A 23,627-nucleotide genomic window follows, 5' to 3' on the forward strand; every position below is an offset into this window, starting at 1 on the left:
CGGGAGGAGGGAACGGCCGGCTGTCAGCCGGCTCGGCTCTCTCCTCTCCGCCCAGCCCTCGCCGCTCCACTCCGGGCTGGGTCCTTACCGGGCGTACGGCTCCTCCTCTTGGGCAGCGAGTGCCTCCCCTGTCCCGCTCTGCAGCACCTGCAGCAGGGCGTCTGCCTCCCCGAAGCCGTGGTGCAGTTTTGCTTCTGTGAGTTCCACGCTGAGGGAGAGGGTCTGGGCCCCAACTCGCAGGGGGATCTGCTCCCTCTGGGACCACTCGGGCGCCTGGCTCTGGTCCTCAGGAGGTTGTGGGAGGCTCCGTCCCTGCTCTCCTGAGCTGCAATCACATCTGCTCCCCAGCAAATCCATCACACCCAGCGCCCCAGGGGAGCCATCCTGACCCCCACACCAATCGCTGGATTTGTTATACACCGGGAGGTCCCTCAGACCATGGTGCTGGGGCTCAGGGGCCGTGCACATCTGGGAACTGGGGCGCAGCGGCCCCTCAGGCTGGCAGGCCTCAGTCGGGCCCAAGATGCAACCCCGAAGCCCTGGGGTGTCAGCCAACTCAAAGAAAGGGCAGGAGCAGCGGCGCCGGAGGCCTCCCCACGAAGAGGAAATGTTCAGAGCAGGCCGTGGCTCCTCTGGAGACGCTGAGCTCTCACCCCCATTCTCTGTCCTGCACTGCCATCGACTCAGCCCCCTACTGCTCAGTGGACCACACTCTAGGGAGGCCACGTCCTCAGGCACAAAGCCATCAGCCAGCCTCCGGCTCCTACTTCCCGGTGGTGGAGGCGACAGTCTGCTTTGGACCCCGGTGGTGGTCCTGGGCTGACACCGCTGCGGGGCCTGCTTCACGCAACGGACTTGGGGCTTTGCACTCTGCTCTGGGTGGCCTCGGGAGCTCAGCCCAAGGGAACACCTGTGGTCACCCCCTTCTAAGGGACTGCTACCTTCTCCACACGGAGCCTCCACTCTCTGAGTGCTACCTGACTCATCAGTGGTTTGAGAATAATTACCCACTGCAGGCCTCGGGGCGCCCAGGGGAAGGCTTGGGCAGGAGATAAGCTTCTGGCAGCCTTCAAGGGAATGAGCTGAGGGGGCCGAGAGAGACAAAGCGCCTGGGGGGCGCCCTGACCCTTGGGTGCTGGCGCTAAGCGTGAGGATCGGGGAGGAGGCCCTGTCCACCAGCAAGGCGCTTGTGGGGCCCTGCTCCTTCCGCACCCCAGGCTCCTCCACAGGCTCCACAGTGTGGGGGCAGGGCCCTGGTGAGGGAGATGCACCGAGGCTGCGGCCGGGGCTGCCACCAGCCAGGCTGGGAGGCAGGGGGGCATCCGGAGAAGGCTGGGGGCTCAGAGGAGGCAGGTTCTGCCCAGAGGGGACTTTCTGAAAACTCAAGTGGGATGAGGGTACAGAGGCGCTCCGGGGCCTGCAGAAGGTGCTTTCTTCCTGAAGATCTCGGGGCCCTGCTATTTTCCATGCGGTCCCCTCTGCCCCTCTCTTCTTAAGCGTCCTGGGGACATGTCCCTTTTCCTGAGACGTGATGGAAAGATCTGAGCCCAGCCTTTCAAGGACCGCATTGACTTTCTGAGGGTTGCCCTCTGGGGCCTGGAGGTGCAGAGGTGGTGAGGCCGGGTCAGTCTGGATGCCCTCATCCATGGTGGTCTGAGTACAGCCGTCCATCCTCAGTGCCTGAGCCACCTCACCCGGGGTCTCCCTCTTGGCATTCCACTCCTTTTCGGCCACACTTGGCTGGGAGAGACTCCCCAACAGCTCCGAGGTGCTGTGCAGGAGCTGCGAGAGGCGGAGAGAGAGGTTGTGCATGCAGGCCCAAGAGGCCAGATCTGACTGAGTAGAGGAGAGGTCAGTGTAACTACAGAGGGACCTGCAGCCCAGGGTCTGGGTGCCCTGCTCCAAGGTGTTCATCCTGGACACACCCACAGGGCTGCCCGCCTCTGATGGGTACAGCAGCATAATCTCATCTACCGGGCCCGCAGCACTTCCTCCAGCCAAGGGGGGCTCCCTCCTCAGGCAGCCTGCCTCATCAGGGGCGCCCGGGAACCCACCTCTCTCGTCAGGACCCTTAGGGGGGGCTGCCCCTTCAGAGCTGACCAGGACGTGGGGGCTCCCCAGGGAAAACGAGGAGCCCCAGACTCCCCAGGCCTCATGGGAACGGCAGGCACTTTCGACGTGGCTGCGTGTGCTCGACAGGGCTCCGGCACTGGCCAAGGTGCTGGGGTGGGAGTAGACCGGGGAGCCCTGGTCGTCTAGGCCATCGTCCTCGCAAGAGCACCGGTCCACGTCTGACGGTGTCAGGCCCTGGGGTGTGGGGCCACGGGAGACATCAGCTGCGCCGCCAAACACATACTGCTTCCAGCCGACGCGCGCAGGCCCCTCGGGACGCCAGGGCAGGACGCAGGGATCGATGGCGCTGGAGCCAAAAAGCAGGGCTCCTCCGCCCGCCTCAGAGCGCCGCGCCTCTGGCCAGGCCTGGCCACCCAGTCTCTCTGGCTTTCCCGGCTGGGCCTGTTCCGGAGTACCAAATGGCCGAGCAGCCATGAGATCGGGGGTCGGCATGCACGAGACAGCTGAAGTCGCCGGGGAAGGAGGGGGTGTGGATGGCAGGGGCCTGGGATCAGCAGCGATGCCGTCCAAGTCAGAGGTGGCTTCCTGATCACGGCCCTCAGCTTTCAGAGACGTTCTTGCCGCAGACTTTCCTGAGGAAGAGCCTCTGGGATGTGGGGTCCACAATCTGCTAGGCTCCTGTATATCCTCATCTGTCGGGGAAGGAGGCTCCACGCTCAAGCTTAGCTCCTGAAGAGACCAGGGAGAGCTGACCACAGAGAACTGCGGTCTAGAGTGTTTGGGGCCAGAGACGATGGCGATCACAGGAAGTGAGCACCGGTGGCGCGGTGCCGGCTGCTCCCCGCCAGAAGAGGGCTGCCCGGGGCCCTGGGCCGCAGGCCAACATGCTCCACGCTGCCCCAAGGGGACAGTGGCTGAGTCTCTGAAGGCTGCAGGGGGCCTGGCCACAGCCTCGTCCTCACAGCTGCCTGAGTCACCTTCATCAGCACATGGGGGGCTCCTGCCCCAGGCAGCGTCTTCCCGGCCACCTGAAGCCTGGTCTCTCTGCTGCTCTTCCTCCTCCTGGGGGCCGTCAACCTGGGGACTGGAGACGCACTGTAACTCTGCTACCAATTTGGCTTGGGTATCCAAGCCACTATGATCCCTGTACTCCGCGGAAAGTTGCGGCTTTTCTGGAAGGCATCCGATGGCACTTCCCAAACATCCATGTTGTGGTCCCACCGGCGGCTCACTCGCAACACACCCTTCACTTAAATTCAGGCTGTGTGGTCCCCCAGGTGTTGCAGGTGGTTCTGGCTTGGTTTGAGAGCCCTGTGCACTCCGGCCACCAGCGGAGCTGTCCTGAAACCTCCCGGGTGGCTCGGAGCACCTGCCTGCATGGAAAGGGGGAGCCTCAAGCTCGGCGCTGACTTTCTTCTCGGCAGCCTTTTTCTCAGGATCCCCTACTGACCTGGAGCTTCTGTCAGCAACCCAGGGGCTGAGGGGACTTGTCCTCACATCAGGGGCGGAAGCGGGGCTGCAGCCCTGAGCCAGAGGCAGGAGAGTGGCAGCAGAGGTCCCCGGGGTGCTGCCGTCTGCCGGCCCCAGCTCCATATTAATGCCTTTGGGCTCAAGGCCATGTGCCCAGAGCACATCAGGTTCCCTGCAATGGCCCTCTCCTCTCTCCACTCCCCAGGCCCTGGGGGGGACCATGCAGGGTGGGTGGCGAGTGTGTGGGGTGGCCTCGGAAGTCCCCCTGCCCAGGTCACCGTCTCTGTAACACAGTGAAGTGTAGGAAGCAGAGGCACAGGCCCCGGAAGCAATGGGTTGAGGGTTGCACAGTTGCCAGCAAGGATGAGATCTGCTGTCTTCTTGGCCCCCGGACGGACTGAGGGTCCTGCTGCCTTCAGTGCTCCCCGAAAAGACACCACAGTCTGAAGTTTCCTGTGGGCACCTGCGCAGGGCCTCCTCCCTAACTCCCCTGGGTCTCTGATCCGGCAACAGAGTTGGCCTGGGACCTTCAACGCTGGCCCTGCAGGCTTCTGCTAGCCCAGAGCCAACACTCCCCTCCCGCTTCACGGGGTGCTGAGAGGGAGCTTCCGGTTCAATCCCTCCCGGGGCTCTGGGCAGGATGGCACCCCATTTGGGACTCGCCTTCCCTTCTTCTAAGCCGGTAGAAGCCTCAAGGCATTGGCCCTGGTCTTGGTTAGGCCCTGAGAGGCTGACAGAATTCTGAACATCACAGATCACAAGGTGACTTTCAAAACAGGTTGGTTTTCCTCCTTGTGCAGCCACTAGGAAGTTACCAGGACCTCCTCCCCATGTGTTGTCCAGAGTCCCAGGTTCTTGGTGGGCTGGGCTGCTCTCCTGCCAGCCAGGGAGCACGCCCTGGGCAGCCTCCCAGGCAGCAAACGGGCCTCGCCCACGTGGAATCCATCCAGCATCATCAAAAGGGGCCTGAGAAGGTAAGGCAGCCACTATTTCCTCCGCCATTACCCTCCTGTCCTCCTCCACATCTGCTGAAGGAAGACTGTTTGAGCCCAAAGCATCAGCAGAGGAAGGTGTTCTGGTTGCTTCTCCCTCTTTCTCTATGATTTCAGAAGAGCTAGTGTGACGCACAAACTGTTCACCGGCTCCCAGGAAATGTCTCAGTTTTCCAGTACAGTGACTTCTACCTGGAGCAGGGTCAGCGTGGGAGGAAGTCCATGAGGGGTGCCATGGCCCTGTGTTAGTGTCAGTGCTGGGCAGAGGGTGACAGCTGTCTGCAGAGGGGGGTGTGGCCTGAAGGACAGATGTCCTCTCATTACTTGACAGGTGTCCTGGTTTAGCAGAGAGAGATACCACATGAAATCCCCGTGCTTCACCCTCATTTCTGGTCCTGGCTGACACTGACTGGTCCATCTGTGGACACTGAGGCCTGCCAGGGGCCGCTGAAGAACATTCAGGTCCTAATAGTGTCTCATCGTGAGGAAGGACTGTGCCCCCAGCCACCACGTTGTGAAGCTGCTTCCCCTGGGCCTTTGCCTGGCCTATCTCCTCCAGCTCAGCCAGGCATGTGGGTGGATGCACAGAGAGCTCCGGCTGAGGCACCCCTGGCAAGGACACAGGTGCTGAGAAACCACCACCGGCAGGACTGAGGTCCTCGGCCTCCTTCTCTGCCTTCTGCCTCTCCCCCCTGCCTCGCTTGTCCCCCTCTTCTAAGAGGCAGCTGGCCCTCCTTTCAAGCGGGCTAGAGGCCCTGTTCAGGGAACTGGCTCTGTCTGGTCCTCTTGGTACAGCTGCCTCTGCTTTGGAAGGAGAACCCACCCTGATACCCAAGCCCAGCAAGGTGCTTCTGAGGTCCCCTCCGTGGCCTTGCGGACCGGTGCTTGTTGACCTCCTGCCCTCTGCTCCCAGGGGAATGCTCGCTGGTGCACTGGATTGACTGTGAGATCCCACAGCCATGGATATCACAGACCCGCACCAAGCAGGGTGTGCCGCGGAGAAGCCCTGTCTATCGTGTCCCTGCTGTGGGCTGTGGCGTCCGGGCTCTCCACTCTGGTCCTGACGCCCCGCTCCAGTTACCAGGGGACTGGTGGGCATTTTCAACAGGGTGGGATCCAGCACATAGTCAACAGAAGAGATGCCTAGAGTACCAGGTACATAAAGATAGGTTCCTGGTGGCCTTGTTGAATTCAAGGGCAAGGCGTTACTCAGATCTCGGCGAGGAGCCATACAGGACCCTGGCTGGCTTGGCAATGGGCCCGTCTCTTGGCTGAAAAATGTGCGCACACGATGCTGGCACTGGCCAGGGAGTTTCTGAGTTGATGAAACCACTTTGTTTTCCTCCTGTAGGCTCCCTCTTTGCACAGCCATTTCTTCAACTCTGCCTTGAACTTCCGGCTCCTCTTGCTTAGAACTACGTATGCGTTTGGCAAAATGGCTTTCCTGAACACCCTTCACAGTCTCCAGCTCCTCGAGACTTCCCAAGCCACGGGGCGGCCGCCTGGGGTACACTGCATTCGCCAGCTCGCCCTTCTCAGAAGTCCTCTCAGGCATGGGCTGCAATGGCAGAGCTCCAGCCGAAGCTTTCATTTTGCTTGGATGAGCAGAAGTGTTGGTGCATTCTCTGCAAACTGTAAATGTCCCTAAATAACCACCAGTGTCCCTGGCGGGTCTGTCTAATACAGCTGGGTAGGTGTGCCCTTTCACAAATTTGATGTCGTGTACCCGGGGATCAATGCTGTTGTTAACCTCCATTTGTCCAGCTTCACCATCCCTAAAGATAACATCATCTTTCCATTTTGGAGAAGATGGCTGATCCTTGAAGGACAGGTGGTTTCTAAAGCTGCCTGGCCTCAGCACATGGTCAGCCATCTCCTGGTCCTTCTGGTCCTGGAACATAAACTCCTTACTGACTCCCGGTGTGTGGGAAGCATATAGCTGCTTACTCTGTTTGGATTCAATTTCCAAGATGCCATTTTCCAGCTGCATTACACTCCTAACTAGCCTAGCCATCTCATCAGCATTATTATCTCTTTTACTCCATTTCTTTCCAGGAGGTTCTTCTTTGGGGTTTAACGTTTCTCGCACCTTTCCAGGGACCTTGCATTCACCGAGGTTTCTTTCCTGAGAGCACGTAACTGACTGGAATCTTTCACACGTAGACTCTGCCTGTGGAAGCTTAAACTCTTCTGAGCCATCTTTGGGATGGAGCACTTTTCCAAGAAGCCCAATTTCATTCCTCCTTTCCCCCTTGTGGGTTGGACTCTCATCCTGGGCTGCTGTCTCTGGGCTGCTTACTCTATGATGTACTGATCTGGACTTCAAAGAAAGAGCGGCTTCCTCTATCTTGTCCTTGTCAAGGCCTAAATTGATGGTTTTATAGATGAAATCAGACCTGACCCCGGAAGGAAACCGTCTCTTCCCGTCAAAGGCCTGGGTCTCTCGGAGGACTGCAGCCTGCCTCTGCTCTTCTTCCCCACCCGTCTCAGATTCACACACCAGGAGAGGCCTCCTTGACCCAGAACTGTCTGAGGAGACACTGCAGTAGGACTGTACAGTAGCCTTTTCTCCCTGCTTGAGCACTGGAAGACTGTGTTTATTTAAAATTCCAACTTGATTTTCAAATTCACATACTTTTATGCCGGTAGATGGAAGAAAATGTCTGTTCTGAGTGACAAAAAAATAAACTGAATTATGGCTTTCCTCTTTAATGTTTCCAAGCCATTTCCCTTTTTCTCTGCAAACTTCCTTGGTGTTCAGATCAGCTGGCCTCTCTGCTATGACCTGCTGAGATGATGCAATCTTGGAATTCTGGTTTTGTAACAGTACTGGCAATTTATTCCTCACATACACATTTTGGAGGACTTGGTGCTCATGTCCAAAGCCCCATGCTTCCCTGGGAGGTGGGGAGGGCGCCCTTGCTTCTCTGCAAGCTGGGATTTCCAAGGCGGTTTCTGTTAGGGCATCTCGGCTTTTGGTCACATAGAATGTTTCCAAGGGAGGTGGCTGCAGGGAAGATGGGAGTGGATTCCAGGGAGCAGAGTGGAGGTACAGCTCTGGACCTGAAGGAAAGGCAAAGGAAAACCTGCTGTGTCTTCTACGCGCTTCCTTGGAGCTCTCCTGGGAGTCTGCCTTCTCTTCCTGCGGGGGGCGGTGGCTGTTCTGACCTAATTGCCGCCCTGCGTCTGCACTATTCTTCCTCAAAGGAGCCCAGCCTTGGGGCCAATGGGGTTCTTTGGTGTCTATGGTGACAATATGTTGACAAGCGTCCGTTAGGATGAAACATTCATCAGAGGACGTCATGAGTCCAGGTTTCTCGCTACTCTGAGAGGCTTCTTCCAAGCTGCTCTCTTTGACTCCCCATGCTTCCATCACGGGATGCGCTGTCTTGTTCGCTGCTGTAGAGACCTGCGTATTTGTACTTCCAGAAGTCGATGATTCTACGTCCGCTGAATAAGTTCCACTATGACTCACCTCTTTCTCACTAGTTGTAAAGAAATCTGAAGTACCTTCTACCTCGACACGCAGACTGTCCTGTTCATTCTCAGCTCTCAAACGCCTAATTCTGGACAGATGGATAGGAAAGTTGTTGAAATCTGGGCTGCTAGATACCCTAGGACCAATTGGCAATAGAGCATCTCCTCCCCTGCCAGAAGCTTGGGTCAGGGAACCAGAGTCTTCCTCGAGGGAGGGCTTTCCCTTCCCTCGAGAAGGAAGACTGAGTGCTCCTGTGGCCTCCAAAACAGGATGAGACAGTTCAAGGAGGTACTTTTGCTGAAGGGCAGCCCAGTCTCTCTCACAGGCACCGCCAACGTAAGTGAATGAGGTGGCAGAGGCAGCCAACAAGCTTGACGCACTGGAGTCAGATGCTTCAGAGACACCCTTCTGGGCCATGTCAGGGACCCCTCTGGCCTGAGAGGTGCCATCGTCTCCTGGCTGAAGAAGCCTATAAGAGCCCCAGAGGGACACCCTGGTCGTGTCAGAAACAGGGACTGCGTACACACTTCTGACACTGCAGGGCAGCTCAGCACCGCCCAGGGGCCGTTTGGAGCTGCAGGACAGGACTGTTTCTGTATCTGATGACTTTAGTTCTTCCATATTGGGCCAGTATCCAGGCCTCTCCCAACCGCAGGGCTGAACATCCTGGACGTCAGGACTTGGATATAAAGAACGTGGGGGGCTACTGGGATTGATCTTGGAGTCACAGGAGAACCAGGAATCCATGGACACCAGAGGGCTCCCTCTTGAAAGCTGCACGTCTTGGAGAGTGTTGGTTTGTTTTGCGGAGCTTGCCTCCACCGCCAACTCTGGCTGCTCACAGCGGGGCTGGAGCTCCAGGTAAAATGAACTGCTCACTGGCAGGGCGGCATCCAGTCTGGCTCCTGTTCTGTGGCTGATGGGGCCAGGCCTGCACACTGCCTCCTGGTCCCCTGCGGGAAGACTGGAGCTCTGCAGGCGCCAGAAAGTCTCCGTGGGCATCTCGTCAGCTGAACGGAAGAAAGGCTCTTCTTGCCGATCGTTCCCCAGTTCTTCCTCAGCATCAATCAGGCTGTCGAGGGAAAAGCTCCTGTGAGTCTGGGTGAACAGTCGACTGTCTGAGGATGTGGCGAAGCCCCTCAAAGAGGCTTGAGCTCTGGCCCTGGAGTGGCCATGGCCATGGGTGAGATAACTGAGCCCTGAGCTGTCCTGTGGGCTTTGGTACCCATTCTCGGCCAGCGAGTCCTCAGATATTTGGCTGTCTTCGCTGTCGGAGTCATCTGGCTCTGGGAGATCCCGCTCCTTCCCCTGGGGCTCCTCCAGCTTCCGTGGCTCCAGCAGGGCTTTGGTACAGACACAGGAGAGAGAATCTACTGAGTGACTGCTATCTGCGTCAGATAAATCACCACCTTTTTCTCTTGCAAGATCCTCTACAGGGCTGGAACCTGTGAGTGAGGCCGTGGTGTCTGGGTCCCCCGCTCTGTTTTCCCTCTTCAAAGGGCTGCTGTGAGGCAAGCGAGAGGACTTTTCAACCCTAGCTGCCAGGACCGTCTGCTGCCTCTTTGATGCCCTGCTTGGAGAAGGTGGGGTGGATTCTGCCCAGAAAGTCTTGGCTGCCTTTCCATGCCCAGTGGCCTGTTTGGATCCATGGGGATGTGAGGAACTGCAACTGGCTCCCTCAGCAGCCTCATGGGGCCCAAGGTTCCCTTCTTTTCCCCACCCTGCTGGTGAGTGGCCTTAGCCCTCCTGGTCCGGGTGGAAGGGGCGAGGACCTCCGGCTTATCCCATGACTTTAGCTTGTTAGCTGCGAAACTCTGGGCCACCATCTGACAGGGCTGCTTACCCACTCTCTCCACTTCCTGGACACTGGCAGACTCGCAGCTCTCAGTGAGGCAGGTGCCAGACGGTGAGGCTCCCTTCCTGGCCAGGGCCTTCCTGGCTGTGCAGAGCTGCCCCTCGCCTGAGGAGCGGAGGGCATGCTTGATGAAATGCCCTGTCCTTGGGGGGTAATAAGCAGCCTGGGGCAAGTACTCTTCTGATGGGGTTTTCTCTGATAATTGCTCAGTAGGGTCAGGCATCGGAGGTAATGTGGTGGTGGGATCCCAAGTCAGGAAAACACTGTGGAGACAAGGAAAGCCATCTCAGAAAAGTAAGAGGTCCTTACTTCCTGCGATAGAAGGAATATAAAGTCCCACTTAGTTTGCTCTGAAAGAGGTTTAAAACTAGGCCAATGTCACTGTCCCCTATAGCCTTCGGGGTCAGCTCTATAGGTACGTAAGGAAACTGCAGACTATAGTCTTGGCTCTCAAAGAAGCCCCAGGTACACTCTGCTCCTCATTTTCTTTATCTTACAAAAAGGTTGAACTGAATCTGAATCTAATCACGCCTTTAGGGAAAACTTCCAACGTGAGGAACTGAAGAATAACTTAAATGGCACTACAAGGAATCAAACAGACAAATCTATAAAGGGACACATTTTACAGAACTGACCCGCTTTCTTTAACAAATCGATGATATGAAGAAATTTTTAAAAAGCATGATTAAAAGAAACTTAAAAGACATAAAAACCACATGCAGTGTGTAAATTCGATTGGATCTTATTTTCAGTTAACTATAAATATATATTTTGAGGCAATTAGAGAAATTTGAATATGGCCTAGGTTTTTGATTATACTGAATAATTAATCTTAATCTTGTTGGGTGTGATGACGATGTGGTTATAAGAAAACTCCTTATTTTTCAGAAGTGTATATACTTGATGTAGGATTGAAATGACATCACGTCTAAAAGTTGCTTTAAAATGCTTCATCAGAAAAAGGAAGGAGGGGAGACAAAGCAAGCATGGTAAATCTTGACATTTGCTGAACGTGGGTGACAGGTACACAACTCTCTCAACTTTGTGTATGTTGGAAATTTTTTCATAATTGGGCACCTAATATGGGCAAGGCCCTGCGCTAGGCCTGGGGGATATAAAGAGGTAGACATAGTCCTCTGCTCCAAGCAGTCTGGGAGATAACATATCCTCACCTTGACTGAATGTGAGGAGTGAAGGAGAAAAGAAACAAGGAGGATCTCAAAATGAACCCAGGAGTCAGAAAGAGAGTGTTTCACTTGCTCAGCACGGTAGGTGGGCTGGGAAACTGACTGGAGCCAGCAGGTCAGGTGGGAGGGGAGGGGAGGGGAGGGGAGAGAGGAAGAGTGTGGTCTGAGGCAATATGAGACAGAGTGGCGGCAGGACACACACAAGGAGACATATGTGGGTAGTCAGGGTCTAGAGCACATGGAAAATGAGGCTGAGATTCTCCCTCAGCAGATATGATCAAAGAAGCAAGAGCTGCCCCTCAGAGTGGGGGCAGGGAAAATCTTAGAAGACATCAACAACAGAGAAAGAAGAGAGTGACCAGGAGAAAAAGTGATGAGGAAGAGAAGAGTAGACACATCTCTCCATTTCACAGATGGAGGAAACTGAGGCCCCAAGAAGTAAAGATCGCCGCCCAGGCAACAAGGCTGTAAACCTCTGCCAGTGCCCCGAGGCGGCCTCCGCTGGCTGTACCTGCGCAGCTGGGCCGAGTGCCGGCTGCAGGGCCTTCGGAGGCTCGAAGAACTGCAACTTGTCAATCTGCTTCTACATTGAGGCCCTGGGACCAGGGCACCAGGGCAGGGGGCCGGGAAGGGGGGCCTCCGGGGGCAGTCATCCTGGAGCCAGCTCAGCGCCCTGAGCCGCTCCGGTCTCCTGTGGGCCTCCAGCAGCCTCGGCTTCTCGATGATCCTCTCCAGCTGGAACGAGACCCTTCTCTGCCGGCCGTTCCGCTCCACCACCCGAAGCGCAAGTCTCCGCAGGAGCTGCGGGTGCACCACTCTCTTCTGGCTTTGGACCAGGGGAGATGGCTGAGTCTCAGGGTCTGCCTGGCACCATGAATCAGATGGAACAGTGGTTGCAAGTTCTTTCTCTTCTACACGGTCTTGTTGCAGCTGCCGCTGCAAGCCGGCCGGCCAGGTCCCTTCTCTGAGCAGCCACTGCTGGTCTGCGGACCAAAAACACCCTGAGAGAAGGTCAGCCCGTCCTCCCTCCCGGGACTCAGGCACCTCCGGCCACAGCTGCACCTGCACAGAGTGAATATCTGGCCAGGGTGATGTGGCGGGATGAGGGCCACATGGCCCTCTGGGGCAGGAGAGCCGGGACCCCTGACCACAGGGCAAGTGGACGAAGCCCTGGGCCTCAGCAGGGCAGCGGGCACACGCTAGGGCCGGCAGCAGAACCTGGACAAGCGCGCATGAGGGCAGTGAGGAAGGTCGCTTCCTTATTCTTGCTTCCAGCCCCGTGTAAGAGCCTCTGGTCTCTAAAAGAGGGGAGAGAACCCCTAATACCAAAGATTCCATCATATCACAAAGAAAACAAAGGAGAGAATACAGAAGGCCGGGGCGATGTGGAGAGATGGGAAGGGGAAGCAGGCTCCTACCGTCTTTAACCTGCTGGCTGGCACACGTCCCGTCCAGTTCCCGTTCCTGTTTGGCTCTAATCTGTCCCGCTAGGATTCGCTGCCTCAAATCCTCCACGAAGCACAGCCGCTGCTGCTGAATCTGGGCCCCGCAGGGTGTCTCTCCAGCCCTTGGTGGCCTGTGGTCCTTGTCACTCTGCTCTCCCAGCGCTTTCCTGTCACAGGGGCCGGGGTTACCCGGGGGAAATGTAAACCCAGCTCAGCACACACCTCCGTGGCCTCAGCCCCTCCCAGGGAGTCCTGCATTCAACAGGGCAGAGAGAGCTTTGGACTTCTGGCAACTTGGGACACACAGGCACGGAGTCACAGGCAGCTCATGATGTCACAATGTGGGAGGGGAGAACAGTCCTGAGACTAGCATATTCTTAGACTGTGGGTTTAGCAGAAACACAAGTTCATTTTGGTTAAGGAAAATAACCAGGAAAGTAAAGCGGCTGTTTTTAGAAAACACAACATTTTAGCTAAATCAAGAAACTTTGTCCTTTAAAAAAGAATAAAAAGGTATCTGCTAAAAATCTGTTGTAACTAGACTAGAGCAGAAGCTCCAGAAACACTGTGGGAATGTAAACCCTCTCCTCCATGTTCAGCGATCACGACTGCACCTCCACTCCTAAAGCAGAAACCCTCTTGATGTGGTAGTAGGAGGAGAGGGAACTCAGACGCACGCCAACCTGTGTGTGCAGCAGGAGCCCCAGGGGAGAGCTGGTCTCCGCTCAAGGGCTGTTCTTGGTGAACGAGCCCTGGAAGATGGTTCAAGAGCTTTAGACTCGACCACACCTTTCAGAGATACATGCTGACACGTTTACTGGTAAAACTGTCCAAGATTTGTTTAGATCCAGTGGGGTGGAGTTGGGGATATAAATGAAACAAGATTAGCCATGAGTTGATCATTTGTAGCGTATTTAAAATTTTCCAATAATACAAAATTTAAAAAGGTTTTCTTGGGACTTCCCTGGTGGCACAGTGGTTAAGAATCCGCCTGCCAATGCAGGGGACATGGGTTCGAGCCCTGGCCCGGGAAGGTCCCACATGCCGTGGAGCAACCAAGCCCGTGCACCACAACTACAGAGCCTGCGCTCTAGAGCCCGCGAGCCACAACTACTGAAGCCAGCACACCTAGAGCCCGCACTCCACAACAAGAGAAGCCACCGCAGTGAGAAGCCCACGCACCCGTTAGCTGCAACTAGAGAAAGCCCGTGCGCAGCAACGAAGACCCAATGCAGCCAAAAATAAATAAATAAATTTATTTTAAAAAAGGTTCTCTTGGCTTGCATGAGGACCCGGGCTCAATCCCTGGCACCTCCACTGAAAAAAAAAAAAAAAAAATTCTAGACTAGTCATGCTTTTACTCTGCCACCAGGTTCTTGCGTGACCATGGATGAATCAGAGCCTTCCTCTGAAGACCGACAGCTTCTCTCCTCATGCTAACCTCTCCCTAGGTCACACATGACTTCTATGCAAGGGCCTCCCATGCTGTTTCTACAGGGCCTCTCCATCCCTGTCATTCAGGTTTCAAAAAGAGCTAAATGCACGGGGCTCTGCTCCGGGCTGGGAGGGGGAGCGTCTGGGAAGGGTCAGGGTCTGCTGGAGACCGACACAAAAGCCCCATCCAGCCTCACTTATCCTTCCCTCGGCCCTCATTCCACCCCCAGGAAGCCACGGCTCTCAGGCTTGGAGATTCCCTAAGTGACTTGACACTAGAAGCAGGCGGCAAACCGTCTGAGCAGTGTGCTCTGAGGGGTCCATTCCACTTAGGAGATTTACCACTTTGTAGAGCAGAAGGAAAGTAGAGGTCCCCAAACTACAGCCTGCGGGCTAAATGGTGCGCTGCCTGCTTTTGTGAATCAAGTTATTGGAACACAGCCACACGTGTGGTTTACGTATTGTCTCGGGGGCTTCTGTGCCTCACTGGCACAGCAGAACAGCTGCGGCGAAGCCTACAGCACCACCTGGCCCTTCACAGAAAGTCTGCTGCCTCTGTCTTAGAAGAAATTAAGATTTCTTAATGTAGCCTTAAGAGGACAGTGAAGGAGGGACGGGTGGGAGAGTGAAGAGATGGATGGGGGCGTGGATGGGGGCTGACACAACAGCAGGCTCCTCTCTGGAAAGGAGGCTGGGAGGTGACTCAATCTACAGTGAGTCCAGGGATCAGGAGGGGCCCAGGTACCTGTGCGAGTGTGCTCTGGGGAAGACGGCTGCTGGCTGCTGTGGGCAAAAGGGCAACACACAAGAGTGGAAGGTACAGAAAACAGGAAAGGCGCCGTTCATCACACGTAAGGCAAAGGCCAGGGATAGCAACTGGAACAAGAAGCCAGTTAGCGCCACACAAACAGAAAAAGCAGTTAATGGAAAACATTTTACACATAAATTTATATGTATCACGCCTGCGTCACAGCTCCAAATTGTGTCTGACCACAGACACGGCTGAATTACAAACCCGAGCCCATCAGAGGGTCTTAGACACACCCAGCTAAGCTCTACACCATCAGATACAAGGGATAGGAAGGAGATCTTTATTCTGAATTCCGAGAGTATTCAGCTTCCTTCTCTGACTGTCCCCGGACCCTCAGATTTACAATCTGCTTCTCCCTAGAAGAGAGCTCCTCCACCCTTCCCCGGGGAAAGCTGTAGCCAGCCTGTCAGCTTCTACAGACCCGAAACAGCTTCCTCCATAGCAGCCGCAAGCCCGCAAGGAGAGGTGGTCTGGGAGGAGCCCCACAGACACTGCACATTCATCCGAGGAGCCATACACCATCAGACTGAAAATGTCTCCTGTGCTGAGTACATCAGCCAAGTTCCCCGAAAGCATGTGAAAAAGAACACGCTGACCTAATGCTATACGTTGGGTAGATCACCAAGGGCCAGTCTTCAGTAACCTGCAGCCAAGGACCTCTGTCCCTCTCAGATGGTGCCCTTCTCCCTGGGGTACTCCAGCATCCCCAGCTGCGGCCAGGACTCCATCATGCCCTCCGGATGCTCAGCTCTAGCAGCTTCCACAGCAGAAATGCAATGGCACCTACTCACTGAGGTGGCAGAGGTTGTGGCAGCAGCAACAGTGCCCCCTGGGCTCTAGGCACTTAAGGCTAAGCTCCCAAAATTCCCAGGGGGAAAATGCCAAGAACACGGACAACAGACAGTTTTCAAGGACAAACTGCTCTCAGGTCCAGATCACTCACTGCTGCAGGGAGAAAAGGAGGCCGACAGGCCAATTTCCCCTGCTCTGGAGTCAGTTCTGGCTTCACAGGCTCCCCACCAGAGAAGCATCCCTCCAGAGAGAAAGAGGATGGAAAGGAAACCTAGGACACGGGGAGGCTTTGGAGCCGACCCCACCCAAGAGCATATGAGAGACCCTCATGGAGACACAAGCCCAGACGGGGAGCCCTGCTGACAACGTGCAGGGCTCCACACACTCACTTTCTCTCCCGGCCCCTCTGTCCGCTCAGAGGCTTGAGCCCACACCACCCGCTGCTGCCAGGGGCCAGCGCACGCGTGCTGGCAGTGGTAGCTCGGCAGGACCGGCCCGGCCCACAGGCTCCCAGAGCTGGAGCTTAAGAGCGAAGGCAGCAAGGGGGAGAGGCCTGCTTCTCCAGCCCCTCTCTGTCCTCTGCATGAAAGGGTGCATTCTTGGTGCTACTGAAAGGTCACGTCCATGCCCATGGGGCTAGAGAGCCTGAGAAGACCTTAAAAAGGCAGAAGCCCAGTGTTCTCTGGGGTGGATGGGTTCACTGGGGCAAGGTGGGAGGACAGGGAAGCAAAAGGGAGGCCACCTTCCCGGGCAGCCCCTGCCGCGAGGGCCTCCCGGCAGCGGGGCTGTGGGGTGTCGGGCACTGGGCAAAGCATCCCATGTGCACTCGCTCTTTCAACCCGTGTCACAAGGACCCCTGAGAGGGAGACGGTAGCATCCTTACTTAGAGGTGAGCCAATAGGCTCAGAGACTCAGTAACTTGCCTAAGGTCACACAGCTTTTCCGTTGTAGAGCCAGGAGGTAAGGCCGCTTTACCCAACTCCAACGTATCTCTTCAGCATCCACGGCTCTTTAAGTTGCAGAACCGTTCCCTGTAGACCTCTGGACTTTGGGAAAAACACATCCTCAGTGCGACTTCCCAACAGAACTGACCTATGACAAGGCCTCCTTTCATGACATCACTACAAAAAGGGAGGCCACTCTGACAAACAAGAGCCCTGGCCTCAGTCCTGAGTCTACCTTGATCTTGATATGCTCCACCCTGTGTCACCCCTCAGGGCCCACAGTCACCCAACACTGATCATCCTCCCTTAGGCCCTGGAGCACCGTCCTCTGGTCGTCAGCAGCCCTCCTGTGAGCACCTGCCTGCTGCTCGTACTACCTGCCTCAGAGCACTCCTGTCCTCATCCAACATCTCACCACCGAGGTCTGCCCCAAGGCTATCCTCAGCTGCCATCAAGGCTCCTGGCCTGAGGAGAGAGCAGCAGGGGACCAAGGGCCATCAGAACCCTCCCAGGCACCCTGTGCTCATGGTGCTGGACAGCCCCCCGCACCAGGGGTCTCACAGGTACCGGGTCCCCTGCTGACATTTTCTACAGGAAGTCTCCAAGGTACAGGCCACTGTGGCTTTCAGAACAGGAGGACACCACTACTCCCAGGATCCAACCCACAAGGCATCTCGATCTGGGAGGGGGCTTCTATGCAGAAATGGATAAAGAACAACTATGAAGAAGACAAGCAGTTCCCATGAGTCATGTAGAAAACTCGGACCCACACTCCACAGTCTCAAGGCAGGTGAAGCGAGTAGCACAGGGCAGAGCCCCGAGATATTTTCCTGTTGGTCCTGCAGTTCCTGCCCCTCATGCATAGTACTGGACCCATGGTTAAGAGGAAAAGAGGCTTCTCAATCCCACAGTAACTTTAAAAACTCAGAGGAAGTCACAGTCCTGGAGCTGACACACACGTGAGCTCACACACAGGCAGGCCAGAATTTAAAGGGGTTAATAGAATTTAAAGAGGTAGGTCCAAAAGCAGCAAAGATATCCGCAAACACATCAGGTGTAAATCTTGTTGACAGAGGAAGGTGGCCACAGGAAACATCCTATGATATATACCTCTTTCAGTGATGAAGAAAGTTGCAATACCCAAGGGGAAATGAATGAAGGCCACGACCACTACCCTGCCAACCACCAGCTGAGCGGCTAGCTCAGCGTCCTCAGAGCACTCACCCACGTTGGTTCAGACCAGGCCTCATTCCGAGCTTGGCTGCTACACTCATCTCCTCCCCGCTCCATGTTGTAATGAATTAAAAAGAGCAAAACCAAAACGTCCCACAGCAGAACGAGCAGCTGTCTCTCACCTTTCCTTCCCAAGCAAAGGGCAGAGACCCAACCGGGAGGCAGTGACATCTCCGTCCAAATCCAGCCACTCCAGAGAGCCACTGCTACCAACAGTCTCTCCAACCTGCAGACAAGGAAGGAAGCATCATCACCCCCATCCCAACAGACCCGGACAAAGCTCGACCCCCTCCAGAAAGGAGAAGCGGGGAGGCCAGGAGCCACGTGGAAACACCATGTGCTCACCTGCCTCCTCTGCCGAAGGACGGCGGCCTCTGCGGGATGGTTGAATCGGAACTTCTGTGCTTTCCCCAGGGTTATGACTGCTCCTGTGGCACAGAGACCGACGCGAATTCAATGCACAGCTCGTGTTCTGAGCACATGTAACGTGCAGGCCACTGTTCTGGGGCACAAAGTCCTGCCCCCACAAGTTGATAATTTAGCTGAGTCAATAAGATATGTATTCATTGGCTAGCGTACAACGTATGTATTGAATTAATGAGATGAACAGGAGGAGCTCTGGTATTCCCAAGGAAAGCAAGATGAGCTCCAGGTGGAGTAGTCAGGGAATGCTTCAATGAAGAGGGGGTATCCAAGCTCAGCCTCAAAGGACAGACAGAATCTGAATAGATTAATAGTAGTAGTAATAGTGACAGTAATCATGATAAGGGATGTTTTCTAAGTGCCAAGAACACTGCTAAGAACATTACACAGATTAGCTCATTCAATCCTCACAACGATCCTATTATTATTCCCATTTTATAGGAAATTGAGGCTCAGAGACTTTCCCAAGGACACAGAGCTAACAAACACAGGTACTAATTTCAGTCACTGTCTACTCTGGAGCCCCAGAATTGGGGCTCCTTTGTTTATGGGAAGAGGACTGTATTAGGGAATCTTCAGATCTCTGGGTGCAGAGGCTGGGTGTTCCATCATTAAAGCCTGCTTCACTGAGTTCTCTGGGTCTGGCCCATGAGAATGGAGCTCGCCGATCACTCATCCTGGCATAAACCAGGCTGTAGGGGGCCCTACCTTGGGTCAGACGGCAGGAGGCGGTGACCTCCCGGCCATTGACTGTGCAGCGGGCCCCGCGGGCAGGCCGCAGAATGACGACCCCACAGGCGCTGGTGATAGTGCAGTGGTCTCTCTCAATCCACTGACCCTGCAGGACTACAGAAGGGGGCGGGGGTCACTTGGGTGGAGGCACAGCCCAGGGAAACACCTCCTCCCATCTTCTGATGAGATCAGAATCCACATCTGGAAGACCTCACATCATGACAGGAGAGGAAGAGCCACTGCCTGAAACCACCCAGGCCTGGATCATCCCACCGTGTGGGTCTCCTCCTATCATGTCCCAGACCCATAACCTGTCAGGGAAAGAGGAGCGGCCCCTCAGACCTCAAAGATTCCTTCCTCTCAGAGCACCATCACGTTCCTCTGAAGAAACCCGTCCAGCATGAATACCTGCCACGGAGCATTGGACCCATATGCTCTGTCACTCACCAATGTCCTGTTCCTGGTCTGAGTCAATCCTTCCTATTTTTGTTGTCCCCTCCTAAAGGGAAAAACAAAGCCATTTTAATGAGAATAAAAAGGGACTCAGCCCTGCCCCCAAAGGAGAGCCCACCTGTTTGAGCGTCATCACTGTCCTCCCATGCCCACCCCAGCCTTTTCCACACCACTTCTCAGCTTTGCTCCAGGCTGTTCTGACTGCTCTGCCCACTCACGCTGCAGTCCAGGAAGCCCCTGAGAGGGTGGGGTCAGAAAAATGCATGACTAAGCAGCACCAGCTTTTTGCAAAGTCCAACTAGGGCTGACCGGCTCCTTTCTGTCCCATAGCCTGGAGTTAGGCCATCAGAGCTTCTCTAGTCTGAGGAAGTGGGCACATGGGTATAGCTTTCTCCCGGGGCTTAAGGTTAATGTGGTCCAAGTTTGGTCCAGTCAGTCTCAAAGAGACACGCCTTCTAGGATGATGTATGGAAGCACAGGATTTTTACCTTCTTGGTCCGCAGATGAAGTTTAACAGACACCAGATTCTAAGAAGAGTAAAGCACAAAAAGGAGAAAAGCACATCTAGAATCAAAAAAGACTGGAAGAGAGTACACGAGAGGAGGGGGAAACTGGAGTTAGTATCAATGAATCACTGGGTTAGTAGATGACAAGGCCTTTGGCCCTTGGACTATAACAATGCAGTTTAAGACCATATAGCTGTGTTTCAGGAAGGCAGCAACACGGCAACAGAGATGCCAGTTTAGATATGTATTTATCTTTTCTTTTTCTAAATTTATTTATTTATTTTTAGCTGCATTGGGTCTTCGTTGCTGTGCACGGGCTTTGTCTAGCTGTGGAGAGCGAGGGGCTACTGTTTGTTGCAGTGCGTGGGCTTCTCATTGCGGTGGCTTCTCTTGTTGTGGAGCATGGGCTCTAGGCGAGTGGGCTCAGTGGTTGTGGCTGGCCGGCTCTAAAGCACAGGTTCAGTAGTTGTGGCGCACGGGCTTAGCTGCTCCGAGGCATGTGGGATCTTCCCAGACCAGGGCTCTAACCCGTGTCCCCTGCATTGGCAGGAGGATTCTTAACCACTGCGCCACCAGGAAAGCCCAAGATATGTATTTATCATTTACTGACTAACTATTCCCTATGTCCTGGGCACTGCGCCGAGTGCTTTACAGATAGCTCTCATTTAATCCTCTAACAACCCAGAACGTAGGTATTACGATCAGGAATCTGAAGCTGACAGGGGATAAGCTGCCCAGGGAGCCCACCCACTAAATAGGATGACCCTGGCTAGAATTCAGGTCTCTCCAGGTCCTGGGCCCACATGTTTCCAACCTCGCCAAACCACCTGCCCGGTGACCGATGTTTTTGAAGTGACTGGAAATTTCTGCACTAGGCTTCACTATCAGCAGCCAGAAAGGAGGGCCCTGTAGCTCTCCCAAAATCGCTTGAGGAGAAAGACGCCTGGAAGGAATGAACAAGGCTCTGGCTGCCCCCGCACACCCACAACCAGCCAGAGCCCAGGCTTTTCCGCTCAGCCACTGAGGATCACACGATCCAACGGATGCCGGTCTCCAGACACCGCCGTCCAGAATCGAGGGAGGGGGGTCAAGACCACTCTCAGGGGTTCAAGGTCAGCCCTGATGATGAGGCACATTCCTCCCAAAGGAATAAAGGCCACAGCACATCCCAACTTCTATATCTGCAGAGCAGAAACTACCCAAAAATGTGCTGGCATCTCACTTAACATGGGCTGAGCTGGCACCTGTGCCTGCTGCCCCTCTGCCTCTTTATGCCTATTTACTGGGAGGGGCAGCGGCACAAAGGCAGCTATGAGACGAAGTCCAGGATATCAGTAACCTGCTCCACCCTCCCTTCCTGCTGCCCGCTCCCCACCTAAGGTGCTTCCCAAGGTGACTCAGGCAAACAGCTCCCAGGCCACTGCGAGGGACTAGTTCTGGGTCTGGAACCAAGTTAGCAAATAAAAACAGAGAATCTTGAGTGACTACTGTTATACTACTACCCAAACCAGGAACTAAACAAACAAAAAGGGGGGAAATGGGTACAAAACCTGCAGAAATGCCATGATTAGAAGTAGACTGAAATCCTGTTTCCCCAGGTTCACGTCCAAAACATGAGGGAGGGAGTGACCCCCAGTGCACTGACTCGGCAAGGACACCAGCACTCCAGCATCGTCCATCTCCTGCCTCCAACTCAATCTCCCCATCATCCTTCAACCCTCTGCGGCTACCCTAAGCTCTGCCACTTGACGTCTAACTTCATCCACTCACTCCACCTCCAATCAATATATCAGATCAGTTCTACTCAAATACTGAGCATTTTAATCCATCTGGTCTCTCCTTGACCTCCAACCTCTCCCCACGGTTCTGACAAATGGAAGGATCAATAGCCTTTGGTGTTCAGATTTGTTATTAAGGTAACAGCCACTTCTGCATGAGGCATTTTCACTGAGATGATTTATATTGTGTCAAAAAAAGAAGCTACTTTAACCTTCTGTCTGGGAGGCTCAGTCTCTGACAACTTCCCCGAGGGCTTATCCTCAGAACACAGACTTTCTAAATGTGTGAGACGTGCCGACATCTTCCCACCACATGTACTGCAGCAATAGCAACCTGATTTCTCCAGGGATGACAGCAGCGTCACACATCCCCGTAAACTCTGTTCCTTTTAAATGTCAGTTTAACGTGCTGGGGACAATTATGGAAATGAAGATTGGATTTTCAGTGAGCATAGGGGTTCTGGCCATGTAAAGTATGTTCAGCCACCCATGGGGACTGTCCTTCTATAGTAGGACACTTTTGATGAGGACAGGATATGAGATTACATGGGTCACTAACCCTCAAAACACTTCATTCAGAAGTGAGGCCCTGGCCTCCAGGTGACAAAGAACCAGGGCAGCGAGGTCTTTGTGGAAGGCCTTCGCATCACTCTATTTTCTGTGGGTGGCTGCATGTCATGCCCTGATCACCCCTCACCCCCCAGCTCTCTGGACTCCTGCACGCTTTCTTGAAGCTTACTGAATCTACTCCCTCTTTCCTCTCTTCCTTCCCAGGCAAACCTAGTAATGGAGAAGGGGGGTTGAATGAAGTGGGAAAGTACGGGAAGGGAACTGTTTCAGATCTTTTGATCCCTTTAGCCTCTGAAAGCTGTCTGTGAGCAGCCTGTATTTGCGGGGAGCGCTCAGGAGTGCCGCTGGAATTTCGAGGTTAGGATTTCACCTCCATGACTGCACTCCTGTGCTTCAGGAAGCCGGATAAGGAATACAAGCAGCATTATTCTTACTTTAAAACAAGGAAATTTAGGCATAGAGAACAAAAAGTAAGAGCGACAGTAGCAGCAGCTGAAAACCAAATGATTGTTCTGATTCCTAGTCTTCGGCTGTATTCATACAAAAACAAAACAGATCACAGTTGGTTGGCAGGCCCAGCTTCCTGAGGGCACACCTGAGGGTAGCTCTGTGGCTTTGGACGCTGCCGGCTTTTCCCTCCCTGACCTCTGGGGCCAACGGCTTAAGGAGACTGGGGGGTGGGGAGGCGGTGGGGGGGGCACTCCCGCCGGCTCACCTTGAGGTGATAGAGCACGACACCTGTGCTGAGCACATCGTCCTCCAAGGCCATCAGGTGTGGCAGGCTGGAGTCGATGACCAGACCAGCCCTCCTCCTGTTGATGTCCACTCTGTAATGCTCCACGAGGGCCTTCCACTCGTTCCACTTACGGGCCCAGTCTTTAGTCAGCTGGTCAATCTGAGGAGACAGAGGTGGTGGTCTTGGACACTCAGTACAGGGAGCAGATGAACGGTCCAGCTCCATCCTGGCCCGATTCCTCACGGCATCACTTCCTCATTTTCCTCCCCGTGACTATTCAAGGCCGCACATGGGCCCTTGCACCTCTGTGAGCTCTCTCTGTTTTCTAAGTTTTCCTCAAAAAGCAACTGTTAATTTTATAAATAGAAACGCAATAAATGTTATTTTTAAAATTTTCTGCAATGAGCATGTATTGTTTTTATTTTTTAAAAAAAGCACCATAAATGTTATTTTTAAAAATTATTTGGGGCCTTCCCTGGTGGCGCAGTGGTTGAGAATCCGCCTGCCTATGCAGGGGACACGGGTTCGTGCCCTGGTCTGGGAAGATCCCACATGCCGCGGAGCGACTGGGCCCGTGAGCCATGGCCGCTGAGCCTGCGCATCCGGAGCCTGTGCTCCGCAATGGGAGAGGCCACGACAGTGAGAGGCCCACGTACCACACACACGCAAAAAAATTATTTGGGGACTTTCCTGGTGGCACAGTGGTTAAGACTCC

The 23,627-nt window shown here is 54.6% G+C and overlaps 1 protein-coding gene across 1 annotated transcript in view; it reads right to left on the reverse strand.

Moving 5' to 3' along the window:
- The window catches only part of STARD9 (StAR related lipid transfer domain containing 9), a 127,377-nt gene that overhangs the window by 16,339 nt on the left and 87,411 nt on the right, over nucleotides 1-23,627 (reverse strand). The window contains exons 16-24 of the mRNA XM_055088285.1: nucleotides 22,892-23,071; nucleotides 19,317-19,368; nucleotides 18,846-18,983; nucleotides 18,060-18,142; nucleotides 17,837-17,940; nucleotides 12,474-12,667; nucleotides 11,567-12,038; nucleotides 9,857-10,131; nucleotides 89-9,356 (exon numbers count right to left, since the gene is read on the reverse strand). Of these exons, the coding sequence (XP_054944260.1) occupies nucleotides 89-9,356; nucleotides 9,857-10,131; nucleotides 11,567-12,038; nucleotides 12,474-12,667; nucleotides 17,837-17,940; nucleotides 18,060-18,142; nucleotides 18,846-18,983; nucleotides 19,317-19,368; nucleotides 22,892-23,071 (10,766 nt within the window). The remainder of the gene's footprint in view (nucleotides 1-88; nucleotides 9,357-9,856; nucleotides 10,132-11,566; nucleotides 12,039-12,473; nucleotides 12,668-17,836; nucleotides 17,941-18,059; nucleotides 18,143-18,845; nucleotides 18,984-19,316; nucleotides 19,369-22,891; nucleotides 23,072-23,627) is intronic.

The sequence above is a fragment of the Physeter macrocephalus genome, chromosome 11, assembly GCF_002837175.3.
Source record: "Physeter macrocephalus isolate SW-GA chromosome 11, ASM283717v5, whole genome shotgun sequence".
Taxonomy (NCBI): Eukaryota; Metazoa; Chordata; class Mammalia; order Artiodactyla; family Physeteridae; genus Physeter; species Physeter macrocephalus.